The 24647-nt window shown below is 40.0% G+C and overlaps 2 protein-coding genes across 2 annotated transcripts in view; both read left to right on the top strand.

The window, feature by feature from the left end:
• The window catches only part of LOC108232337 (extracellular serine/threonine protein kinase FAM20C), a 33303-nt gene extending 8715 nt beyond the window's left edge, over window positions 1–24588 (top strand). Inside the window, exons 9-11 of the mRNA XM_017410115.3 lie at window positions 22600–22681; window positions 22813–22872; window positions 23159–24588. Coding sequence (XP_017265604.2) covers window positions 22600–22681; window positions 22813–22872; window positions 23159–23426 — 410 coding nt within the window. The 3' untranslated portion in view covers window positions 23427–24588. The remainder of the gene's footprint in view (window positions 1–22599; window positions 22682–22812; window positions 22873–23158) is intronic.
• On the top strand, window positions 491–22429 carry LOC108239105 (dynein heavy chain domain-containing protein 1; the record flags this gene model as incomplete). Its single annotated transcript, XM_037974715.1, has 43 exons — window positions 491–927; window positions 1251–1442; window positions 1529–1732; window positions 1840–1950; window positions 2136–2292; window positions 2482–2733; window positions 2963–3106; window positions 3238–3334; window positions 3486–3715; window positions 3841–4084; window positions 4434–4591; window positions 5121–5246; window positions 5361–5631; window positions 5781–5908; window positions 6297–6495; window positions 6766–6857; window positions 6999–7227; window positions 7370–7495; window positions 7567–7664; window positions 7759–10897; window positions 10996–11104; window positions 11236–11395; window positions 11518–11800; window positions 11908–13420; window positions 13716–13821; window positions 14096–14228; window positions 14331–14517; window positions 14887–14989; window positions 15193–15321; window positions 15407–15598; window positions 15952–16371; window positions 16468–16891; window positions 17190–17288; window positions 17392–17568; window positions 17815–17993; window positions 18359–19387; window positions 19483–19657; window positions 19758–19832; window positions 20280–20505; window positions 20581–20672; window positions 20759–20908; window positions 21119–21738; window positions 21871–22429. Coding segments are annotated over 43 exons (13641 nt in total), but the record flags the coding sequence as incomplete, so codon positions are not given.
• Window positions 24589–24647: the final 59 nt, after the last annotated feature.

Here is a 24647-nt window from a genome sequence, read left to right on the forward strand (position 1 = left end):
TAAAGATGGCTTTTACTAATTTTCTCACTCTGTTGCTATCCAAACGTTAGGGAACCAGACAAGCGTGATTCTCGGGTTCTAACTCGTTTACTGTCATAAAAGTTGTTAGCATTTTTAGCTAGCTAATAAAAAGCGAGTGCGCACTTAGCGTGCGGTTTAGCAAGTTAGCGTGAATAGCATTGCAGTTTAGGATAACTGAGAAGAGCTAATCAGATAAGTTCAAACAAGAGCTCTCTGAAAAGGTGAAAGTTTGCTTGTGTTAAACAAGAAAACAAATACCATTGTCAATTAAAAGCTGTTCTCTGAAACTATGCACAGGAATGTAAAAACATACATTTAGTGTTCTGCTAATTTAACTAACACCTTGTTTGTGTGGTGTAGCTTGTGCAGAGTGGGAAGCTGTACTGTGGCATGATGCTAGATAAAAGCAAGGCTAAATATTTCTCTTTTTTTTTTTGTTCTGCCTCTTTAGAAATTACAGAGCGAGTGAGGTCAGGGCAAGGTCGATTTCGTTTCTGTCAAACCAGCTGATGGTATACACAGAAAGAGCAGCAGCATGTTCGCTGCCCTTTCAACAAATGAGAGAACTCAAGGATCTTCTCAGACCTCCGATAAAGACACAACAAGGTCTGCATCCAAAGTCAATAAAAAGGCCCACGCTGCTGAAGTGACTTTCCCACCTCTGCGCCCAGAACCATCCTGTTTGTTAACAGCCCCTGCAGACAGGCGCCTGTTCAGTCACACAGCCATCTTTAAGAACGCCCCACCTGACAAACCTTTGTCACTGCTGGACCTGCCTCGTCTTATTGCTGAAGTAGGAACAAAGAAAGCCATAGCCGAGACAAAATGGGAAGAAGGGCCCAGGGTAATGGCTGCCACTTTAGGGACTGCCATCCCCACTGGACTGACTCAGCTGAAAGCAGAAAGGTATGTGATAATGATTAATCGAGAGGCTTGATTCTGGCTTATTACAGCTGTCACAATTCTTCATTTAAAAAAAAAAAAAAAAGAGCAGGCAAATAATAATTACAACTTGGCTGTGCCTTTGTATGCCGCTGACACAAAATTAACACACATTATTTTGCATCCACAGTGACATGCTAGTGTTAAACCTTTGTGTTGTCTCATTTTTTGTGACAGAAAAGCTGACAGATGTAGCTGTCAATATTAATCCCTCACGCTTTATGACTCCTAAAGGAATCCTTGTTTAATTTATGCTGTTTTTTGTTGCTGTTGTTGTTTTGTTTCAGTCGAGTAGAAAAAGATGAACCAGTAAAGGTACCAGAATGTACAGGGGAAAAGATAACCAAAGACAAAAACGTGACCAAACCAGCTGCTTTTCCTCATACTGGCACAGATGTTGTTCAGATGTTTGCCCAGAAACCAGACCTGGGGGAACTGGAGCTGTTTTACCTGAAAGAAGCGGAGGGGGACACTTACAGGTACAAGTGGGGAGAAATCTTTCTGTTACGATCTCATTTTGCTTAAAATATAAACATGTACAGTCAAGTGTTCTCTTTCTTCATAGACCTTATGACCTGCAAGTGGTCCATGCTAGTGAGGCAGGCCCTGAGCACTATATCTTCTCCCCTAGCACCGTAATTCACGTGACAAAGACAGGTTTCGGTGGAGTCGTGAGTCTCACAGAGTGGTATAGAGAGCACGTGTTGTGGACAGCTTTGCAGGAGATCCCTTTTTTCAGGAACTTCAGAGTGCAGAAAGCTTTCACGAGGTAGAGTGCAGCAGCTGTTCTTTGTTACGCTCAGCACCTGAGCACAAGTTTTGCGTAACTCTTTTCATGCTTCTTTTTTTTATCTGCCCCGTGATTAAATGTGACAGGTGGTATAAGAACATGTGCACGATCCATTTTCAGAGAAAGTGTACGAATCTGCAGGATATTCTTCTTGTGGCCGTCCCTCAGTTCAGACGTGGTCTTCATCTGTTGACCACGTAAGTTTGGGCTTACTGGAGTCTTTAAGCATGATTTAGAGTGATAGTTATACTGAGCAGGTTGTTATAATGAAATATACACTGTATGTTTAACATACTATTGTACAATCAGAGTGGAGCAGATTTTTAACTCTATATTGCAGGATAGTTGTGCAGCATTAAAAAAACTTCCATAACTTTTACAGAGTAATTGAAGAACTAAAAGAGACACACTTGATGTATTTGGATGACTCTGAAGCCTACACATTACTGGAATTTAAAGAAATGTTGATAATCAAGAATGAAAAGAGTCTTCTGAAGCTGGAGAGACTATCCCACTATCGTGCTGTTATTCTAAATGCGGTTAGTGTTTTTACAATATTAACCTCCTGTCTTCTTTGCACATTGCAGTAACTAAGAGCAAAACATGTATTTTTCATTAATATTCTTTTAATGTCTTTGCATAATATTTACAATAGATGTATAGAACTTTTTTTTATATATATAAAAAAAAGATTGTATCAACTCTAATAAAAGCTGTTTTATCCTAAGGTGAGAGAGGAGAGCTATAAGAAACACAAAGAGCTCCAGATACGTCTAAAACTTGCAAAGAGGCAAACCGGATGTTCTGAACCCATTCACCTGCTTTTGGCTTACCAGCATCAGCTGAAGAAAGAGTTGTGCCAGTCTGCGAAGGTCCTGCAGAAGCTGGGCAGTTTTTCTGCCCTCGTCCATCAAATGATTGTGCAGAGTCTCGTCACAGTCACCCAACAGGATGGGCTTTTCTTCCTCAGGTTCTTAAAGGTGTCAGAAGAACTTCTATGAATTTCCCTGATGATGCAGAGTACCTCAGCAGTTATATCGACCTTTTCTGTAATGTTTCTCAAAACAATATTATCACAGAAAGCTTGATCTGAAAGTATGACAATAAATATAGACCCAAAGGAAGCAACACTTTTAAATTCAATATAAAACAGACAATGTTTTGATCTAACTTAATAAAATCTGTTGATGTGTTTATTGTTTTTGTCAGAGGGCTTCATCCCGGCAGTGCTGTCTCTTCTACACTGACCTGTGTTTCAGTTCCATCAGTCAGCTGACTGTCGACCCACCAGTCCATGAATTTTACAAAACAGTGAGTGAATGTGCCCTACCTGCTGTCAGCACCGTCATTCAGGTATTTTGCATCACACCGTCGATGTGCAAAACAGTTCATGTTTCATTCTTCTGAAACTTATTAGTCGTGACTGTTTTTTAGCGCAGTGAGCATGAATTTATGACAACATGAACACTTTTTGTTTCTAGCAGATGTGTGAAAAAATGGGATTTTTCCGGGAGATCAGCAACAATATGTGTAACTCTGATCAGAGCTTGATCTCTGACTGTGGCTGTGTTCATTATTCAGGTATGATCACTCCTGTAGAAATTGTTGTTGAGCATAACGTCGGTCTAAAATCACTTGATTTAAGCTAACTCTTCGGATCATCGTAAACTTTGCAGTAGTTAATAGCTTTAGTTGCAAAATCCTTATTTATTATGTTTTTGTGCATTTGCAGTACCGACTTTTGTTTTATCCCAAGGAGAAAACAATGATAAAATGAATGATCTACCACTCAGAGAGATCCCAAATCATCAGCTGTTGCAGTCTGAAGCAACTTCTCTAAAAGTGCAAAGCAACATGGTTCGTGGCTGCTGCTATCCTCTGTCCAAAACACAATTAGAGTGGCATATCAGCGTCAGTGATGTTACAAGACAAGTAGAGACTGAGCAGGCCAAGATCATGCAGGCAAGACTTTTACTTCTGAGTCCAATAAGAGATATGAGATATGATCTTAATGCAGTTTTAATAATTCCGAAGGAGCATTCACAGTGTGTGCGTTACTAATGTTTTTCTTTGCTTGTTGCTTTCAGGACACTGAGTTAGAAATTCAGCAGGCCCTTAGAAGCTATTCGTGGCTGAAGGACGTCCATTTGTTTGTTACCCAGTGGAGTCCAGCTTCTTTGGAATCCATGAAGGATCAGCCTGCTGCGTTATACGAGGAGCGCATTAAAAATCTGCGCGCCTGGGCTCAGAGAATCAACACAGTTGACTCATTCATCTGTACCTCCAACCAACTGTTCCTCGTCAGCTGTACCCGCACAAAGGAAGCTCTACGTATGTGTTCTCTGAATTATGGCAAAACTTGCCTTTAGCATAACCTTGAAGTGCGACTGACAAGTTAGCAACCTCACTAAATTAAAGTTTAAGATGTAGCAAAATCTTAAGTTTCTAAAAAAAAAAAAGAAAATTGTTCTTATTCCATGTTCTAATATATAGCTGTAACTATGTTCTCAGTTATAAACAAGGCAATAAACAAACAATAAAACTAATACAATCACAACTACCTACCTATACATCACAAGGTGCTAAAGAAAAGCCAGCTTGCCATATGATTTGTGTATATTTTGGCACTATATATTTAAACTGAATTTTCTGTGTACACCTCGTTTTTTTTTTTTTTCAGGGCAACAGCTTTACCTCATTGAGGAGCAGATCCTGGAGCAGCTGGTTGAGCAGGCGAAGGTGAAGTCAGAAAGCTTCATATCCGACTTGGTGAAGACGTCTGACGAACTGAAGTCAGAACCCCAAGACCTGCATGACTTCTCAGTGTATGCTTTGAGGGTATGGAAACTCTAAAAATACATTCAAAACATGTGAAACACCAAATGCATCGCACTGAAGAGAAACTCATATCAATGGAAAAAGAATAATGCAAAGTTGAGAGGAAGTGATGGAAAGGTCGGGCTTTTTTATGGCTGCCTTTTAGTCACATATTCAAGTACACTGAATTATTTATGTGGAAGACATTGCCATGTAAGAGAAAATGTATTATGTAGTTTGATTTCATGATCTGGGAGTATCAGGTGTTGCTTCCTGCAATATAGTATTTTAAAGACGCACTATTTCAGCAGCTGTTTTATTTCCAGTTTGGTGTGTTGTATATGATTTCCAGTAATAAATACTGTATTAGAAGTTTTAGAAAGGTTGCTTGGAAAGTTCACACATGTTTAGGTAGAGGAGCTGTTCATAGGCCTTTCAAGTATTTTGTTGTTACAAACAAAATTGTTATATCTATATTTTCCACTTATCGTACCTAATTAATATTATTGATTACTGGAAAAACACAATTCCTTTTTTCTTTCTCGTGCAGGTGAGGGAATCTGTGAACATGTTGGCTGACACACAGAGACGTTTGGAATATATTCTTTCCCTCCACGACACTATTATCATCAACTGTTGGAAAATGACTGAACAGGAGCTGACTTTAAAAGAAAAGGTTTGCCGGCATATTTGTGAGCGTAACTTTGAAACATTACAGCTGTTTGATCAAATCTCAGAAGTGACTTTTCTCACTGCCGTAGATGTTCTGATATTTCTGTTCTATATTTAGTTGCTGAGCTTGTGGGATGATTTTATTTCCCTCTTGAAGCAAGCAGATAGTCACATGTGTCTTCCTTCAGTGACTAATGCATTGGACACAATGGTTTCATTTTTGGCCTGTGACCTTAAAAATATCGTCTTTAAGGCTACATCTGGGCCTTTCCTTGACCCGAGTCAGAATGCCAATGAGATGGTCTCTAAGCTGAATTACATGTGTGCACATGTGCAGAGTCTCAGTACAAAGCTGGAAGAACTCAACAGAAGCAGTCAAAACATGCAAGGTGAGGCATAATGAAATTTTTCAGACGTTAAAGAAAATAATTCAGAGTTTTGGTTAATAAATGGTAGATTATAGGAAAAAAAAATACTTTTAGTCTTTCCACAAGATGGTATCTACTGTTACTGCATAACTTCTGTTTTTGTTCCGTAGAACATCCACTGGATTTAACCATTTTGACAGCAGATGTAAGGAAGGTTACAGCTCGCAAAGAATTGTGGCAACTCAAAGCTGCATTCACTGCATGGTTGGAAGATTGGAAACAGCTACAACTTAGTGAGGTAACTTGTCAGGTCATTTCCTTTTTGTTTAATGGCAAGAATAAGATTATTTGGGGCATAAAAGTATTGATTTGTTGTACCATATTTTTTTTAAATAAAATGTGGTCTAACCTGTACTGATTGCCTTTTTTATTTCTAAATAAGAAAAGCACACGATACAAACCTATAAAACATGCATACAAATTTAAACAGGTAACAAGCTCAACTGTATATTGCTCTGTAGGTGTATTATAACATTAAGAGTGTTTTGTTTTTCAGTTAAGGCACTCCCTAGATTCTTAGTGTTGATCTTTACTGTCTCATGTCAAATGTTGCGTCAGTCAGTAAAAATATAAACTAATTGTAATAATTTTATTTCATTAATCTGCAGCTCTGTCTTTCTTGTCAGGTTGTGATCTCACAGGCTCAGGAAAAAATGGCCAAGTGGAAGGAGCAAACTCACGACTTGACAAATATCATACCTACAAGTGATGCAGTGCTAGAGGGGACTTCAGAAGTCCTGGATCGTCTAAGTCATCAGGTTGAAGTGATGGCAAAGCTGACCAGCACTACACTTAGAGAAAATCACAAGAAAGCTATTTTCCAAGGTTTGGGATTTTGCTTATATTCTATTTTTATGCAAGCACAGTGTAATGGTCCACAGCATATCTAATATGATTATATGTTTTCTGCACCTTAATGTATGTAGGAAATTGTTTATAGCCTAAAGCAGAGAGTGAATATTGTTTAAAGCAATTTGTATAGAGAGACACCAAACACTGGAGTCAATTTTTTTTTCACTGTATTAACATACTTTACTGACAAAATAGGATCTGATTCTCATATCTGATTTGAATAAAATGAATTTTGTTTTACAGGGTTGGGCTTATTGTATGTGCCAGGGAAGACATTCACTGTTGATGAAGTCATGTCTCAGAAACCTGAAACTTACCAAAAACTAATTGACAAGGTAAGTAGGTAAAGAGATTATACTCAGAACAAGGCACTGTGGAAACAAGGAAACAGATAATTTGTTGAAATATCCACTTGTGAAGACAGGCTCAGTAATCACTCCACATGAAAGACTTGCAGCACTTTTTTACCTTGACAGATATGCAGAGATGCACAAACAGAGTGGAGCGTGGAGCAGAGCTTTCAAAGGCTTTCTCTGGGATGGAAGGACAGGCTTTTTCAGATGGATGAACTCATTCTCCCTGTTTGTCAGCACTGGGAAACACAGAATGGATTATCAAAGGAAAACGAGCCCCCGGAAGGCACCCTTTCAAATGTTCAAGCAGCCAGTCCATGCTCCTGTAATGATGCTAGATTCATCATTACCGGTGAGACTAAATATCATATATTAATATAGATGTAGCCATTGATGTCACTATCATGACTTTGGTTCCCCTTTTGGTGGAAAATGAGTATCAACAATACTCTGTTTACAAGCTGTTTAAACTTGCATTATGTTTCTTTTCTTAGGTCTAGAAACGCTCTTTACTGAGATAGACAATGATCTGATAACTCTGTCCATCATGTTGAAGTCCCCAATCAGTGTTGAATTCAGGCTACAGTTGGACGATTGGGTTCAGTCACTACAAGAGCTTGGTAAAAACAGCAATATTTTCTTTATTTGTCTTGAAATGCGCACTGATTTTTTTTTTTTTAAACATTTACAGCTAAGCTGCTTGACTTATTTGAAAGACACCAACAAATATGGGCCTCCCTGACCAAGCTGTTGAGAGAAACATGCTTTTATGATCAAGGAGTAGATTTGGTATGCCTCATTATTTTCATAAGTTGTACATTTCTTATTGATGATAATGATATTTGATATTTTTAAGTTCAACTGTTGTTCCCTTTTTTTGTAGCTGAGGTGGTTTCAACCTGTTGATGAGACCTTTAAGGAAATTATGCACTCAGTATCTGCAGACCCCCATGTGTTGAACTTTGTGTTCACTGAGACAAATGACAGATTTCAAGGTAATCGACTTTGCCAGATTCTCACAGATGGTTTGTCAACAATGCAAGCCATTGCCAACCAGATGGAGGAGCTCCTTTGTGCCTTCCGAGACCAGTTTTCAAGGCTCTGGTTCTTGAGTGACAGGGAGGTGATGCAACTACTTTCTCATCATCCTCTGCCTGTTACAGTGCACAACTTTTTACGCAAATGCTTCAAAGGAGTGTGCTGGCTTGAAGTGGACTTTGAAATACCAAATGATAAAATCAGCATGGAGAGCTGTAACCCTTCACCTGAAAACAACAAACAAATGAAGGTGCTTGGTTTTTTTGGCAGCCTCCAGGAATACATTTCTTTTCAACCTCCCTTGGAACCAAATCCTGATGCTCTGGATTGGTTATGTGTCTTTGAGAAACAGCTTAAGTTGACCATGATGAAGCTCATGAAACAATGTGCATTGCTGCGAAGCCATTGTGAATCATCCAGTCAAGAATTATCATGTGACAACACAGACAGAGACACACAGCCGTGCAGTGCTGACACAATGGAAGATCTACAACCTGTATTAGATCTGCTGTCTGATTATCCACTTCAGTGTCTGCTGGTGGTTGAGGAGGCAGTTTGGTGTAATGTTGTTCTGCAGGCTTTTCAAGAAAAGAGTCTCGTAAAGCTGAGCAAGATAAAGACAAACAGCGCTGCAAAACTGCAAATCCTTGGCAATACCATAAGGAGTGCAGTAATGGGCTCTAAAGGTAAATCTTTAGTTTCCAAGTACACAATGATGTGTTTGCGTTCTTTAGTACAGCTTACAATGAATCACGCACAGCAGTTGTCACGGCTCATGAAGGTACCGTGTGCCCTGGAGAAATCTTTTGAGTGGCTAAGCTTGATGAAATATTATATAAATCCAGAAAATCGGAGTCTGCATGACACAGGTAATTCGTCATGCTATGTGGATGTTTTAGGACACCAGTTTCAATATGGCTATGAGTATTATGGACCAGAAGACTTGATGATGGTGCATACTCCTTCCACAGACAAGGCAATACAGAGCATAGTCCTTGTTCTGACGAGGTACAGACCTGGGTTTGTGAGTGGACCTTCCATGTCTGGAAAAACAAACACTGTAGTCCAGCTAGGGAAAGCTCTGGGACAGCTGTATGTTCTCAGACAGTGTTATCCAGCTATGACATCTGGTGTTGTTCAGCAGATGTTGCTGGGTGCCCTTCAGTCAGGAGCGTGGCTTCTGCTGGAATCTGTGGACTTACTAAGACAACATGTCCTGTTTTCACTAGGACAGCTTCTAGCAGACATACACCAGTTCTTCAGGTTGCAAAAACTTAAAAGTCAAAGAGCTAATGATGAGCCAGAAAACGTGCCAGATGAAAGGTTTACTGATTGCCAAAGCACTTCTGATCCAGAATGCCATATTGTGCTATTAGGGAAAAAAATCTCCCCCATTTCAAGCTATGGATGTCTCATCTCATCAAAGGGGTATGCTCCCAAGATTCCAGAAAGTCTACGGTTTGCAACCAGACCTGTGGCACTGACACACCCAGATTACAAGATTATTGCTGAAGTAACATTAACATCCATGGGCTTCACGGAAGCCATGTCTTTAAGTTATCGTCTGGTGTCCCTGATCAGCTTGGCCAAAGATTCCAGCTGTCTGGCTGATATTTTCACAGATGATCAAAGTTGCTTTCTCGTCATCTTGCAAAAGATACTCTCTGCCTCTGAATTATACTTACAGCAAGCTGCAGGTCAACAAGATGTTTCAAATGAGACTAAAGTTTCAGCAACTGAACACAACAAGCTTTTGCCTTTACAAAATATGACTGCCAAACCTTTTGAGAAAGCTAAAAAGGAAACTGCAAAGCTTTCAAAGTTATGGATTTCTCAGCTGTCAGTTATCCAGTCTTTAATGGAGGAATCAGCTATTGTCAAAGCAGTTCTTTCTGTTTTGATACCCGATCACAAGAAAACGTCACAGTTTTATAAGATTTTCAAGGACGCATTTCCTATTGTGTGCCAGTTTCCCTTTTTTCAACAATATATTGAAGAAGGAGAAAAGAATCAATTTCAGGATGCGCTTACGGAAGAGCTGCAACGAATACACCTCTGCTCTGACATGGAAATAATTAGCAAAGCCCTTACACTCTACCAGGCCCTGAAGTTCTCTCCAGCAGTCATCCTCATAGGTCCTGCAGGTAGCGGAAAATCAGCTTGTTACAAAACTCTGGCTGGAGCACTCAACAGACTGGCTTCCAGTAAAGAGAAGAACGTGCCTGAAAATGAGAATATGATCAAAAGAGAAACTTCACATGCAGATCCACCATCTTCAGTGTCAAACTGGTGCTCTGTTCAAAGTCTGGTCTTATTTCCCAATGCTATGTCCCATGATGAGCTGTTTGGCTGCTTCTGTGAAAAGAGAGGATGGAAAGATGGAGCTGTTGCAAAGGTACTGAGAGATTTAGGACAACGTCATTGCACGTGTTTTGAAATCGACAGTAATGGGAGCAAAACGGAAGAGGCATTGATAATGAAGTGGTTGGTAATGGATGGGGAGCCTGTGGGACAGCCTAGCTGGTTAGATTACTTAACCACATTGTTCAGTTCTCAAGACCCATATTTTTGTCTGCCGTCAGGCGAAACATTGTTATCTCAACCGCACCTCAGTCTGCTTATGGAGATCACAGACCTACAAGATGCAAGTCCATCTGCAGTGACTCGCTGCAGCCTTATTTATTTCACAGGTGCTGATCTTTGGAAGGCTATATGTAAAAGTGAAATGGAGGCTCTCTTTTTTGAACACGAACTGGATCAGAACACCCTGACATTGTGGAATCGTTTGGCAGATGACCTTTTCTCAAGCACTTTGAGTTTGCTTGTGCAAAATGATTTAACCTCTGCCAACCATTTTGAAAGAGGATCTTGTAAAAGCTACGGCCTGCAAGAAATCATGTCATTTTTTAGGATCCTAAGAGCCCTCCTGCATCATTTTGTGAACCAGTTTGAAAAATATAAAACATCACAAACAGAAAAAAGAGGTATGAAAGCACCACTGATGAACTGATTTTGTGGCAGGTATACAATCATTTTATTATTATTAAAACTGTAACACTTTACTATCATATGTACTTTTTAGATGGAACCAATAACCCAGGCATCAACACCCAAAATGAACAGGACCTGCTCATCAGAAATCTTTTCTTGGTTTCATACGTTTGGGGATTTGGTGGACATTTGCATTCTCGGTAATAATAATTTTTTTCTTGATGTGGCTGTTAGTTTATGTGTGAAAACTGTTCATTTGTACTATATGCAAAGTGTCAATGCAAATACCTTACAACTAATATTGTTTAAAATTCTTCTGTTCTATTGTCAGCCACTGGGAAAAGTTTGACTTGTTAGCTCGCCAGGTGCTGTTTTCTTCTAGATACAAAATTTTGGTTCCAGATGAAGAAAGTGTATTTGAGCACTTTTTTGGAGTTGATAGTAAGATGTGTCCGAACGAGACCCAGTTGACAAAATCCATCATTCCCAAGGTTTGTTTATAAACTGTAGAGAAAATACATAAAATATGTTCTTAGCTACATTCAAATATTTGAGCATTTTATTATTATTATTTAACCCTAAAGTCAAAAGGCTCTAAAATATCTTTGCACAGTTTGGGACATACAGACATCTTCTGAGCCTCATGTTGGAGGCAAACCAGCCAGTGTTGCTTGCAGGGGAACCGGGTTCTGGAAAAACCACAATGTGCAATGCCTTACTCACTTTTGAAAGGCCACACATTACCCTCCCAGTAAGTCCACTCCTGAGCTCCAGAGATTTGCACATTATATTGAACAGCATCCGCTTCCAAAAGAACCGGAAAAATAATCTGGGTTCTATAACAAAACAGCCAGGCCTGCTTCTGTTTGTAGATGATTTGCATGAAGCCCCCTGTGGTAAGTCAAAAATATCCTTATTCTTTTTATACATCAAATTGAAATCTACTTTTGCATGAGATGAATCCTTTTAAAATCTGTATGTGTTCTGTCTTTATTGTTGACAGATATCTCTGGAAAAGTATCAACACCACTGGAGACGCTACGTCAAAGCATTTCAAAGGGAGAGGTTCTGACTTTTGACACCTACTTCTTTAAGGCGCTGAGTTCTCGAACTGTGACCTATCTGGCTACAAGCTGTATCTCTGCACTGGGTGATCCTTGCAATGATGTGATATCTTTAAGGCTCTCACATCTGTTCTCCATCTTTGTCCTCCCTAGCCTATCGACAAAGGTCATCTTGTCTTTTCACTCTTCGTGGATGGAAATTTGGCTCAAAGAAATGCCAATAAATCACAGCATGGAGAAAATGTCGAACTGCATTATCACTGCAACTAAGAGTCTGTTTGATACCGTGTGTGCCCAGTTCCAGCCCTCTGCAGGGAGGCCCCACCTCATATTTTCTCATCACGACATTCAGAAGGTGTTTTCAGGGATGTACCTGTGGCAGCATGACATCTCAAACACAATGTTCACCCAGAAAAACAAAAATACACCATCACCATCTCTTCTAGCCCTGTCAGGTCTGACAGTATTAGACCTTAAAATAGTACATCTTTGGCTGCATGAGTGCACGCGTACTTTCAGTGATAGGCTCTGTTCGCAGGATGAAAGGAAAACTTTCATGTCACTTTTAGTCAGAACAGCTGCAGATCACTTTGGGTGTAATTTAGTTGATGAAAACCATCCAGGCAGTTTAGAAGTCGAAAATCAGGCCTCATTACTTGTGGAGGCTGAATGCACCTTGGTAGATGAGGTCCTTGATCCTACAAATCTGCATCAACAAGCAAAAATAGCAGGCCAGTCGAGTGGTCGTACTCAGACAGAATCTAAACAGCTTTCCTCAGAAGAGACAAGCCTAAGACCTCAAACTGTGAAACACCAGATTTTTAAGCATTTGGAGGACATAATGAGAAGCCTTGTGTATGGACCTAGGTTCTCTGAGGCCCTGAACTTTACAAATCAGAAACAGAAACTTAAGGATGGATGCTTGTATCAGGAGCAAGACTTTGATGTACAACAACAAGAGCTATGTGCACTCATGAAGAGAGACGAGGAAGATAAAACGAAGAATCTTGATCATGTCTGCAACACAACAACCAGATACATTGTGCACAGCCATGGTGTGAGTCAGCTGTTACACATCCTTAGGGCTTTGCTCATACCTGGGGGCCACGGAGTACTGATCGGTTTGGGCAGAGGAACGGGCCGTAAAACTGCTGTGCGTTTAGCTGCCTACCTCACAGGCTGTCACTTATTGGAAATACATTCTGGCAATGAGAACAAGTTGCATGAAATCCTGAAAGAAGCTGGAAAACAAGCCGATGTGGATGGAGTTAATGTCATCATACTGCTCCATGAAGAAGTCAGTCCACTTGTTAGAGAAGAACTACTGGTGGCGATGGCCCAGAAAGTCTTCCCAGGGCTCTACACAGAGGATGAGTTGAAGAACCTCGTCTCTAGAGTGACTGCTGTGAAACACACAACAAGATCCCTTATGGATAGTTGGTTAACTGAGAAGTAAGTGGAAAAGACACAGTTCATCATTTAATATTTATGCAAAAACTAGAGCTTGTTACCTGGTAAACATTAGGTCTATTGAGGGTCCAATTGGTATTTATTGTCAAATACTGTATGTTCACTTTAACTTGCACTAGTGGTTAAAATACAGTGATGATGGTGGAATAAGATTATTCAGGAGAAAGTCTTATATTTGTCAGAGAGGTGACTATTTATAGCTTTTGTTAGAAAATAGATTGTGTTGTGTTTGTGAATTAGAAGCTTTAGATAATTATTTATTTCTTCCCCCTCACAGGTCTTTGAGTCAAGTCCACAAAAACATTCATGTGTTTTTATTGATGCCTTTCACCATGACAGGCAACAGTACAATACCTGACAACAAAAAAGCCCAAACTTGGAGTGTAAGTAATTTATTTTCATAAATGTTGTCAAAACTTGCATCTACATTCGGTAACAAATGCAAGCTTTTCTGATCACTTTCACCAAAGAAGCAATCAAAAATGTACAACTCTGTCAAAATAAATACAAGCTAACTGCAAACAGTCATCAAGAAAGAAGATTTCAGATCAATTTACTGTGCAGAAAAACATCCCAGGCAACAACTTGAATGACACAAGAGCTTGGCATGTTTTGAATAACAGTCTTATTTTAATTCTTTTTTTTTTTATAATCCAGGCACAAATGTTCAAGGCCATTAGGCTCAGCTGCTGTGTAGAGGTGTACAAGACGTGGTCCAAACAGTCTTTGATGGAAGCTGCCGTTCAGTGCCTCAAAATCCTCAGTGAAGAGTCACAACACTTAAGCTGGTGTATGCACACTGGTTTTTTCATCATCTTTTCCGAGTCGGATTTGTTTCAAACTTCACTGAAACATATCAAATTTTCTTTTCTGTTCTTTTTTTTTTGTACAGTGCCCAGAGAGAGCTCTGGGGACCGAGTGACTGTGGCCTTGGCAGGAATCCATCAGTCGGCACATCAATATGCTTCTGTCTTTCTGAAACCTCAGCCTTTCAGCCCTCGGACTTATGTGGAGTTCATTTCATACTTCAGCTACCTTTGCAGCAAACTGCTAGGGGAATGGCAAAACAAAAACAACAGGTAGCTGTCTTTAAATCAGAATACATATTTTTACATCTGAATCTTTGAGACTTATTATTCTGCTGTATCTTTACAGTTGCGATGGTATTGCTGGAACTTTACAGTAAATTACCATGCCACTCAAAGAACAATAGCTTTTTCACAAACTTAAACAACGTCTGACGTGACAGTAATAAACACATCAGCAGCAATAGTTTTTATGCCATCGTATTACAGTGCATTTATAAAAATTCTGACTTGTTAAGGTTAGATTGATAAAATCATGCAAATCCACTTCATGTTTAAGTTGCGTCTAATGGATTTAAACAAAAATACAAATGAACAACTACATTACAATAGTTTAAAAACTAAATAGTAGTTATTTTTCAGAGTTTCAGCTGCTCTGGCTCGTTTGGATGTCCTAAACAACACAGCTCTGCAGTATCAAGAGCATTTAATAAGACTGCAAGAGGAGACTCAGAAGAAACAGCAGGTAATGTTGAGCATTTAGGCATAAACTATTCAGTTAGCTTATTGTTCTGTATGGTTATAATGAGAAAATTTTTTACAGTACAAAATAGGTAACTATTCTTTGTGTACTGTATTCATTAATGTTTATTTAAAGATATTTGTGATTTGTAATTATTGACATCTTTACATAAAATATATTTCTTTCTTTTTTTATATATTTTGCAGCTTGAGAAAGAGCTTTATAGAGCTCTAGAGGACCAGAAGATTCTGCTTGAAACCGCTTCAGAGAACTGTGAAGTAGAGGAGGACAAACTGAATCACCTAGAGGAACAAATTAATCAAGCTCAGACATCGGTAATGTCATTTTCCAAAATCATAGAAGCAATTTATGATGTAGTGAAGTTGGAGGATGTGAAGAAATCTGTTTTATTTCCCCCAGATAAAACCGGTGTTCCTGTCAGGTCTGAAGATTCTCCAGTGCTTGAATTCATCGGACCTGGAAGAGGTGCGCCACTACAGAGATCCACCTGATGGAGTGGTGAAGATCATGGATGCCATTTGTTTGCTGTTTAATTGTCCAACAGGCTGGGAAAGTGCCAAGCAGCTTCTCGGGCAACCCAACTTTTTTCAGGTGTGGGAAAGAAAATGGTTTTTTTTTGATATCTCAAAGACTGCATTGTGAGTGGTACAAGCAAGCAGGCAGGGTTCTTTTTGTTGCTGATCGTTACCTCTGCAGAGGAGGTTGTTTTCAGCAGTGTTGATTGGTTTGTTTGTCTGTTTGTAAGATTACTTAAAAACAGATTTTGATTAAAGTTTCAGGTTGTCACAAGAAACAATTGATTCAATTTTGATGGTGACTGAAATCACAGTCACTATTTTTAAATGATGCTATGGCCTTGGAGGAGGTTTGCGCTCTCTTGAGTGCTTCTAGTTCTCACTTTGTGTTGATTTGATTTTTTGCTGAACCTTTTTTCTCACCCCTAGGAGATGGAATTTTTTGACCGCTCTGGTCTGTCATTTGAGCAGCTGCAGCAGCTTGAAAAAATAGTTCACAGCCCTCAGTTTGTCCCAGAGTCTGTGCGAGAGGTCAGTAAGGCCTGCGAGTCCCTGAGCCGATGGGTTCAGGCTGTGTACGAGTTCTGCTCAATGCAACACCGGCTTCTGGTCAAGTCGCAGTTAGAAGTTCAGGCCAGTGAGGTTCGAAGCCAACTGAACTTGGCCAAGCAGCACAAGAAGCAGGTTGACCAGCAGTTAGAAAATACTGAACTTCAGCTTCAGTTTACACAAAAGGAGCTAGATGACCTTATGCTTCAGCTATACAAAGCTGAGATTCAAGAAGAAGAAGCTGCTGCATGCGCTGCGCAGTTGGAGATGCATTTAAAAAACTGGAAGGCTGCTTTTCAGGTGGGGCAGAATCTGCAAACTATATATATACTATAAATTTCCTTAATATTAAACATATATTTTTACACTTGAAGTAATTTTCTCTTTTCCTTTTAGGAGGCAGAGCTACGTTGTCAAAACATACCTGGTGACGCCCTTCTTCTTGCTGCAATCATCTCATACTTAGGCCCATTTGGGCCTGACTTGCGGACAGAACTACTAAGCAAGTGGAAAGAGCTATGCCACACAGGAAGCATCAACATAAACCCCACAGACCTCAGAACGTCCCTGTTTACACACGTAGACATTGAATCTGTTTCACCCCCTCCTGGTTTTCCCATAACTGTGACTGAGCGGCTGCAGCTACCTCTTGGTCAGTTGTTAGGGATGAACGAATGGCAGCTTGAAGACGATCTGTCGGCCAGACTTGTGGTGAAGCTGTTGCTGTGGGGCTGCAGCGGTGCCATCATACAGCGTTGGCCTCTTCTGACAGACACAGAGCAGCATTTAGAAAGAAGCTCTCAGAACTGGTTTGTTACAGGTATGTCCTTCCATTTCCAAAACATACTTCTGCTTTACCCCTGTAAATATATATTTTTTGTAAAAGTAGGTTGAACAGAATTCCATTGTGTTTGATTGTATTAGCATTATAACTCTAAACATAAAGACAGAACATATCATTAAAAACCTCCTTTTTGTCCACAAATTTGATTTTTATTTAAATAAAAATGTTTAAGTAAAATATTTACCTTTTAGCTATATTCTTTAAGATATTTCTGAATTTGTGAGTTGTTGTGAAACTACTGTAAATCGATGCATGTTGTATTCCTGCTGTAAAGGGGAGCAGACAAAGATTGAGGAGGAGATAGGGGCCAGGCTGGTGGTTTGTGCCGATGATTCAGAGCTGCTGGACAAGCTGGACCATGCTGCTAAGAAAGGTGAATCAGAAAAGGTTACAACGGAAAACATGCCTGTGAATTACACTAAATGTTAAACTCGATTTCGTCAGCCCTGTACTCATTCAGACATTTTGTTTTTTAGGATGGAGAGTACTAGTTACTCACTTGGAACGTGCAGAACCTAGTCCTGAGTTTGTGGCAAGGTTGACACACCCTGCTGGATGTTGGTTTCCTGGATTACAGCAGCCTCTTCAGCTGAATCATCCAGAGTTCTGCCTTTTCCTCAGCACCAATCTGCCCGTCCGATTACTTAGCAGTGGTAAAAAGCTCTGTTACTGTTGCCTTTCTTGGCTTTTTTGCACCCATCCTATTTTTAATTCCAATAAAGTAAATGTGCAAGCATTTCTTTTGAATATTGTCTAAAACTGTAGCTGATAATAGATCATATAAACAACTAGACCTTGACATGGAATAACTACAGCAAACTGGATGCTCTTGTTGAGTTGACCTTTCCCTGCATATTTAAAAGTAATACTTCAAAGTTTCATTTGCTCTTGTTCCCTAGGGATCCATCCGTCCATCCTGACTCAAGTACTTGTGGTTGACCTCTCCCTGAGCGCCGAAGAGATCCAGGAACCGATGCTGACACAGCTGCTGCAGTCAGAGTGTAGAGAGCTGCTGATTCAACACAAGCGGTACCAGAATTACAATCAGTTTCTGCAGAAGAAACTGGTGTCGGAAGAGGTGACAAAGGCCAGCTTTTAGCAACATTGAAACTCAGGCTGTTTGTTTCTTCTTCCTCTTTCTTTTTTTTTCAAATTATTCTAAGGCTGTTTTCTTGTCTTTAATGGTATTTGATTAGTTTTCAATTGTAATAAAAAACTGATTTTAACCTCTACAGTTACAGTTTGTGTGATGTGGGAACTTCATCTTGAAATTTATAAGGCGTGAATTGAATTTTAAAGTTATCTAATTAACCACTGTTTCTCCAATATCTGCCCTGAGGTGAAGACAGAATACAGCACAATCATACTATGTACTAATTAACAGTTATGCTATTGTTTTCATAGCTGCTGCACATTCATTTACTCTAAACATTCTTGTTTTAGGATGCTTTGATGGACTATATCCAACAATCGGACACCTTGCTGCAGAAAGATGCGTATCTTCTTCTCCATGTGGCTATTTGTCAAGAAGAAATGAAGGACCTGCAGGCTGAGATAAAGCACACGAGCGAAGAGCTGGAGCATCACGAGTCTCTGCTGGCTGCTCCGCGACAGCTAACAAAGCTGGCTGCTGCCCTCTACCAGGCTCTGCAGGCGGTAGCTCGTCTATCTCCTGCCTATTACTTCTCTCTACATGACTTCATCAAAGCGATGCAGGAAGCTTTCAGTGTAAAGTGCAGGCCGTTAGTGTCATACACAACTGGGAAAGCAGCAGAAAGCATGTTACCAGAAATTATGAACATGATGGTGCTCCAGCTGCTGGTACAATACAGACCTCGACTCTTTAAGAGACACTTTGCCGTTCTGAAGCTCCTGGTGTCCTTGGCTGTGCTTGAGCACAATCAGCTTTGCTCTGAAGCAGAGAAGATGATCTTCCTCAGGGGCTTTGAAGATATAGAACACAATGTAAATGAAGTAAAAACATCTACCTCTTCTAAGAATAGTTTGAGTTCATCCACTCACTTACTCAGCTGGATACCCACTCATATTTACTCTGAGCTTCTCGTCTTGGAAAAGATTCCATCTTTCAGAGGGCTGATTGCATCAATCTGCACTTCTCCCATCCAGTGGCAGGAATACCTTCATTTCACATCGTCTACTGTAGTAGGAACTGTTCCCTGCCGCTCTCACGCTCACCTCTCACTGCTACAGCGGGCTCTCCTTTGGAAAACCATCTTTCCACACTCCTTAGAGAAAGTGGCAGATGCTCTAGCTGCCTGCCTATTTTGCCTGTCTGAAAAGTCAGCAGGGTTTTCTCACGCCGGGGACCCAAAGGCTCTCATAAAAAATGTAACCAAACACGAAGGACCAATAACTCTTGTGTTGCCCAACCCAGAAGGAGATACGCAGATAACGATTCAGCCTCTTCATTTAATAAACCAGTTGGCCCACTCTGTGGAAGAAAAAAACCAGGTGACCACGCAGTATTTACAGTTACGTTTCAGACTTAATAGGCTTAATACGTTCAGTTCAGTGATTGGTGTTTTTTGCTCTTTTGCATATTTTAGGTTCAGGTAAAAGTCATTTCCTTTGGGGTACAGTTTGACTCAGGGATGATTATTTCAATGATGGATAAAGCCTTTAGTGATGGCCACTGGTTGGTTTTTAACAACTGCCATTTGTTGGAGCACTGGGACATTAATGTGATGGCTCGCCTCAGACAGCTGGTCTGCTCCTTAAAAGGTACAGGAAGAAGCACACAAAGAGTCACTTTAACTTACATTTGTTATCTTAAATGCGTTAATATGTTATTTCCTTTTGTGCCAACATCAATTTTACACAGAGGAGAAGTGCAGGATTCACCCACGCTTTCGATTGTGGTTTGTAACTCAAGAAAATGCCTCAAACTTTTTACCAGGTAACTTAACTAAATATTTATTAATGCTTTATCCCCATCTTCCCTTTCGGTCACTCACTTTACTGTAGCTACAGTTCAAAGTAGATTTTCCACCACCCCTGTGTCTGGTTAGTAAGTTATAGATATTGTTCAGTGTAGAGAAACTGATCCCTTGAATTTTTTGGTTATTTTCAATCTTCTAATCCTAATCAGAAATGTGGGAACTGTTTCTAGTAATCCCATTTGCAAGTCTTTTAGGGCTGAATTAAATAGTCTCATTGATTTGGTGTCCTTTCTCTTCTCACACCTTCAGCTTCATAATTGTTGTTTTGTTTTTGTAAAGAACTGTCTTAACCTGTGTTAGTGATCAAGATAATTAAATATATATATATATATATATAAAAAAACACATTTTTATGCTGTCTTTGTTGTAATTGTTTTAATGATGAGTATTATATTTTTTTACAGCTGCAGTGCAAATGTGTGCCCTGTCCCTGGTCTGTGATGCTCCTTGGGATCTAAGAGAAGAGCTGAGCTGTTCGTTGCAACAGGTGGCGTCGGTCAGTCAACCTCAGCCATCGTCACACGCCCCAGATGACAACGTGGAGTTACTGCTCCGCATTGCCATCTTCCACTCTGTTTTGTTGCAGAGACAAACTTATAAATATTTAGGTTTCGGAAGATTCTATCACTGGTGAGCAAAGCAGGATAACAATGTAAACTTTGATGATCAGTTTATTCTTATAACAGTTATTTTCTTATTTTAAAGGAGTCAGGAGGACCTCCTTGCTTTATTAGATGCACACATTTGCATTGCCAGCCTCTGCCATGATAAAACAAAAGCTTTGCAGTATATAGCAGGTGAAGCAACTTGAAACAATAAAACTGCCTACCTTATTTAGTCATTGCACACTTTAGCCATGTTTTATTTTATGTTTTGTTCCTAGTGCATCTTGTTCATGGTGGCCATGTAATGGATTCCTCAGATTCAGAGGTGGTGGAGAATCTCGCCAAGACTTGCTTTGGTACAGAGTCATCTCTTTCAGGCAGTGGGCCTCACATCCTGTCAGATATTATCAGCAACTGGGGCCAATTTGGTAATCAGACAATTTTCACTGAAGATCTTGTATATAAACCCAATCAGTGTATTGTACTTTTTTACCCAAGACTTATATAAAGACAGGTTTAAGAGCCCAGTATAAATTCCTACCAGTATAGGTGAATGCTAATTGTAATAAATATGTTGCCCCTGTTTGTTTACTGTCTATATGTTAAGTATTGATGCAGTGTGCATTTTCTTTCCTTAGATTTAACAGGACTACTGCAGGATTTGGAGAATCGTTTTCAGGATTTAGCAATCAGTGACCCTGTGGTGCTGGGTTTCAGTGTGGATGTGGCCCTCGAGATGACCAAGATCAACAGCCTGCACCTGAACCTGCTCCTGCAGGCCTCCCAAACTCCTTCAGGAGCAGTGAGGCGTTTCAGCACCAAACAGAATCAGCTGGTCAAGCTGCCAGCCTACGGTCATGCAAGAGAGAGACTGCAGGCTCTCAAGAGTTACCTCACACAGAAGAAAGACAGCTTAATTAGAAATGTGGGAACTGTTTCCTGCAGTCCCCTTTGTGACTTTCTTAGGGCTGAATGGGATGATCTCGTTGATTTGGTGCCCTCACTCCTCTCACGACTTCAACAGCCTGTTCAGAACATGTTGTCCTTCGCCTCCCCGACGAACTGCACCGACGTGTCTCAGTTGGAGAAGAGGGCAGAGTTGATCAGTGCTTATCTTTGGCACCACAGCACATCAGATCCACCTGGTGCCTATCGACTAGCTGCTTTTAGGAATCCCAGAGGCTTCCTGGTGGCATTGATGAGAGAGGCTGCTCAGAAAAATTACAAATATTTGAGTGATATAACACTGCATTTTCAGGTACAGTACAAAATTTGATCTATTCCTCTATCGTCTTCTAAATGTAAATCTTGTAAATGAAAATAAAAACTTTCTTCTTTACCCTGTTTAGATAACTCATGGTGATAATTGTTCATGTTCTGTTTTCTCCAGGTTCTGTATAAAGACACATACCCAGCCTTGCTTCCTCCAAATGATGTGTACTTGTGTGGCCTGGAGCTGAGAGGAGCATCATGGGATGCAGAGCTCGGGGCCCTACAGGACACTCTTTGCCCTCAGCCATTTTCGATGCCTCTTCTTTGTGTCAAGGCTCGAGTCAGGAGCACAGAGAATGTGGCAGATACTTTGCTTTGTAAAAGTTCGTACTTACTGGATTCAGGCAGTCTTCAAGCAGGCGTCTCTCCTCAGCCTGCCACACGGCTATCAGTCTATCACTGTCCGCTCTATCTAGACGGAGAGCAGGAGAGTGAAAACTCTGCACTGACCGATGTGAACGCTGTCACAAAAGTTCCTCTTTATACCAAGCTACATCCTGTTCTGTGTAGTTTAAGAAGGGTGAGATTAGTTAGTTCTCTCTGACTGCTCTGAACTGCTGTTACCTGCTGTGCTGCATTTACCCTTAAGAGTCAAATGCTCTGATGGACATAAGAAGCCATTGTTTGGATTTATGCTATTAAATTGATGTAAACTATTAAATACGTTTTCTGTTTCACTGTGTTTCTGTTTGATCTTTTTTGTAACACTTTAAAACGAGCTTTTCATTAAAGTGCTTACTGTTAAACTGGCAGATTTTCTTTAACACACAAACACACCCAGTAAGCATAAAAAAAATCATGTTTTAAAACTATTTATACATGTCACCATGTTTTTTTTTTCTTGTAGGTAACATGGACAGGCATCACTATGAAACTTTTGAGAAGTTTGGCAACAATACTTTCCTACTCCACCTTGACAACGGGAGGGCGTGAGTACTGGAGCATCTTATTGAGTTTTATGTTCAGCGCATGTTGACAGTAACATGCTTGTCAAAGCTTGTCTTTCTTTGACATTTGCTCTGACTGTTATTGTGACTCACACTGGGTCTGTTGTCTGCAGATTTGGGCGTCACTCAAAAGATGAACCCTCTATTTTAGCCCCGCTCGAACAGTGCTGCAGGTACAAATAAACATGACCAGATCTTGTGAATTTGGTTTTAAGTCTATCTCTTGTTTGCTGTGGTATCTTTTATCTTATGGTTTTGTTTTCAGTACACTGTCCCACAGGCAGGTTCATTTATGTGATGTACTTAGTGTTAGAAAATCTCCTTAGCATTACACAAAACATCAAGAAATAACAAATAATATGGCAAAATAATGTTTTTTCTTTGTTATTTCTTCACCTTAACAAAGCTGTTGGACCTCATTTTTACCTTTTTTTTCCCCCCCTTTTCCTCTTCCCTCAGAATCCGTCACTCCACGTGGCAGCGTCTTCGTCTCCTCTCTTTGCCTCAGTATTGTATTAGCGATGTCATGCGAGCCTCGCTGTCCCAGGATCCCCTTCACAAGGTGGCTCCTCTGCTGTCCGAACCTCACCTCGCCGCTCTCAGCCGACGTTTGAAAACTGTGCTGGAGATTGTAACCCGTTGCCAGGAGCGACAGAAAAAGGACGGCCGTGCCGAGGATGTCATCTATGATGACCTTGCGTATTTGAAACAGAGCGCAGAACAGTGAGCAGCGTCACGCCTCCATCTTTTATCTTTTGTATTTATGCTGAGCTCCTTCAACTAATGTCAAACCCAGGAGCAGATATTTTGCTACACTTCAGCTATGAACAGAGCTCAACAAAAGAGTGAAGTTATTTTACTGTAAAAGCCCTTCATGATTACCTAATTGTGACACTTACTTCAACATAAGCACATTCTTGTATGCGTGATGCATTTTTACTAAAATAGAAGGGTAGCTTTTTGGAGTGCTGGCTCAATCCCACTACTGTTGACATTTTGAGATATGATCAGATATTGTTTTCCTTGTAATATGATGAAACAGTTAGCACCGACTCTGCCTGCTGCAGTTTCTTCCCATTTGACAACCCTGACAAGATTTCTGTGAAATCTGACAAAGCCCTGGATGTTCAGCCTCAATATGTCAACTTAACAAAGCTTGACTCAGGCCTTCCAGTGTAAATGGTAAACTGCTGTGTGTCTGCTGACAGTAACCTTTGTATTTGTTAGCGTTTGTTCTCTTTTTCCTCAACTAATTTTAGTGATAAAAATCCATTTTTACATGTAAGTAAATTTCAAATCACAAAAAGATATGATTAGATTTTCCTTTTAAAATGTCATCCACTTGAAAAGTTAGTTGGTCCAAATCTGATGGCGCAAAAATATCTGTTACAGATGGTTGTTTTTGTGTTTAGAAGCAGGTTTTTGTTAACGTGTGTGAATAGGTTAACTGGTGATAATGTGTATTTACAGTGGATAATACATATTTAGAAGAAACGCTAATAGAGGGAAATGCCATAATGTCTTTTATTTTTATTTAATGATGAGCCAAAACAACTCATGGGGTGAGACAATACTAATAAAAACATGACAGCAGAAAAGATTTAACTGCTCATCAACACAATTGTTAAACATTGGTGCTGTCTATGATCCCAGTTCTGTTTGACCCTTATGAGTTGGATTGACTCAAATTCTGCAGCGTGTGATTAAAAAAAACATCTTATTTTAAATTTACACTGAACACTCAAATTGTAACAAACCTGGTAAAGCCAAGAATCAACGTGTTTTAGAACAGTGCCATGAATTTCACTGAAGTGTTGTTATGAAGCTGCCTTTGACATTCTAGTCTTACCTGGAAGCAGAAATAAAATTCATATTACTTTCGACTTTTACTCAATGTCTTCTTAATCTTTTTCTCACACTCCATGTCAGACTAGAACTGTTGGAAAAT

The sequence above is a fragment of the Kryptolebias marmoratus genome, linkage group LG3 (genome assembly GCF_001649575.2).
Source record: "Kryptolebias marmoratus isolate JLee-2015 linkage group LG3, ASM164957v2, whole genome shotgun sequence".
Classification (NCBI taxonomy): domain Eukaryota; kingdom Metazoa; phylum Chordata; class Actinopteri; order Cyprinodontiformes; family Rivulidae; genus Kryptolebias; species Kryptolebias marmoratus.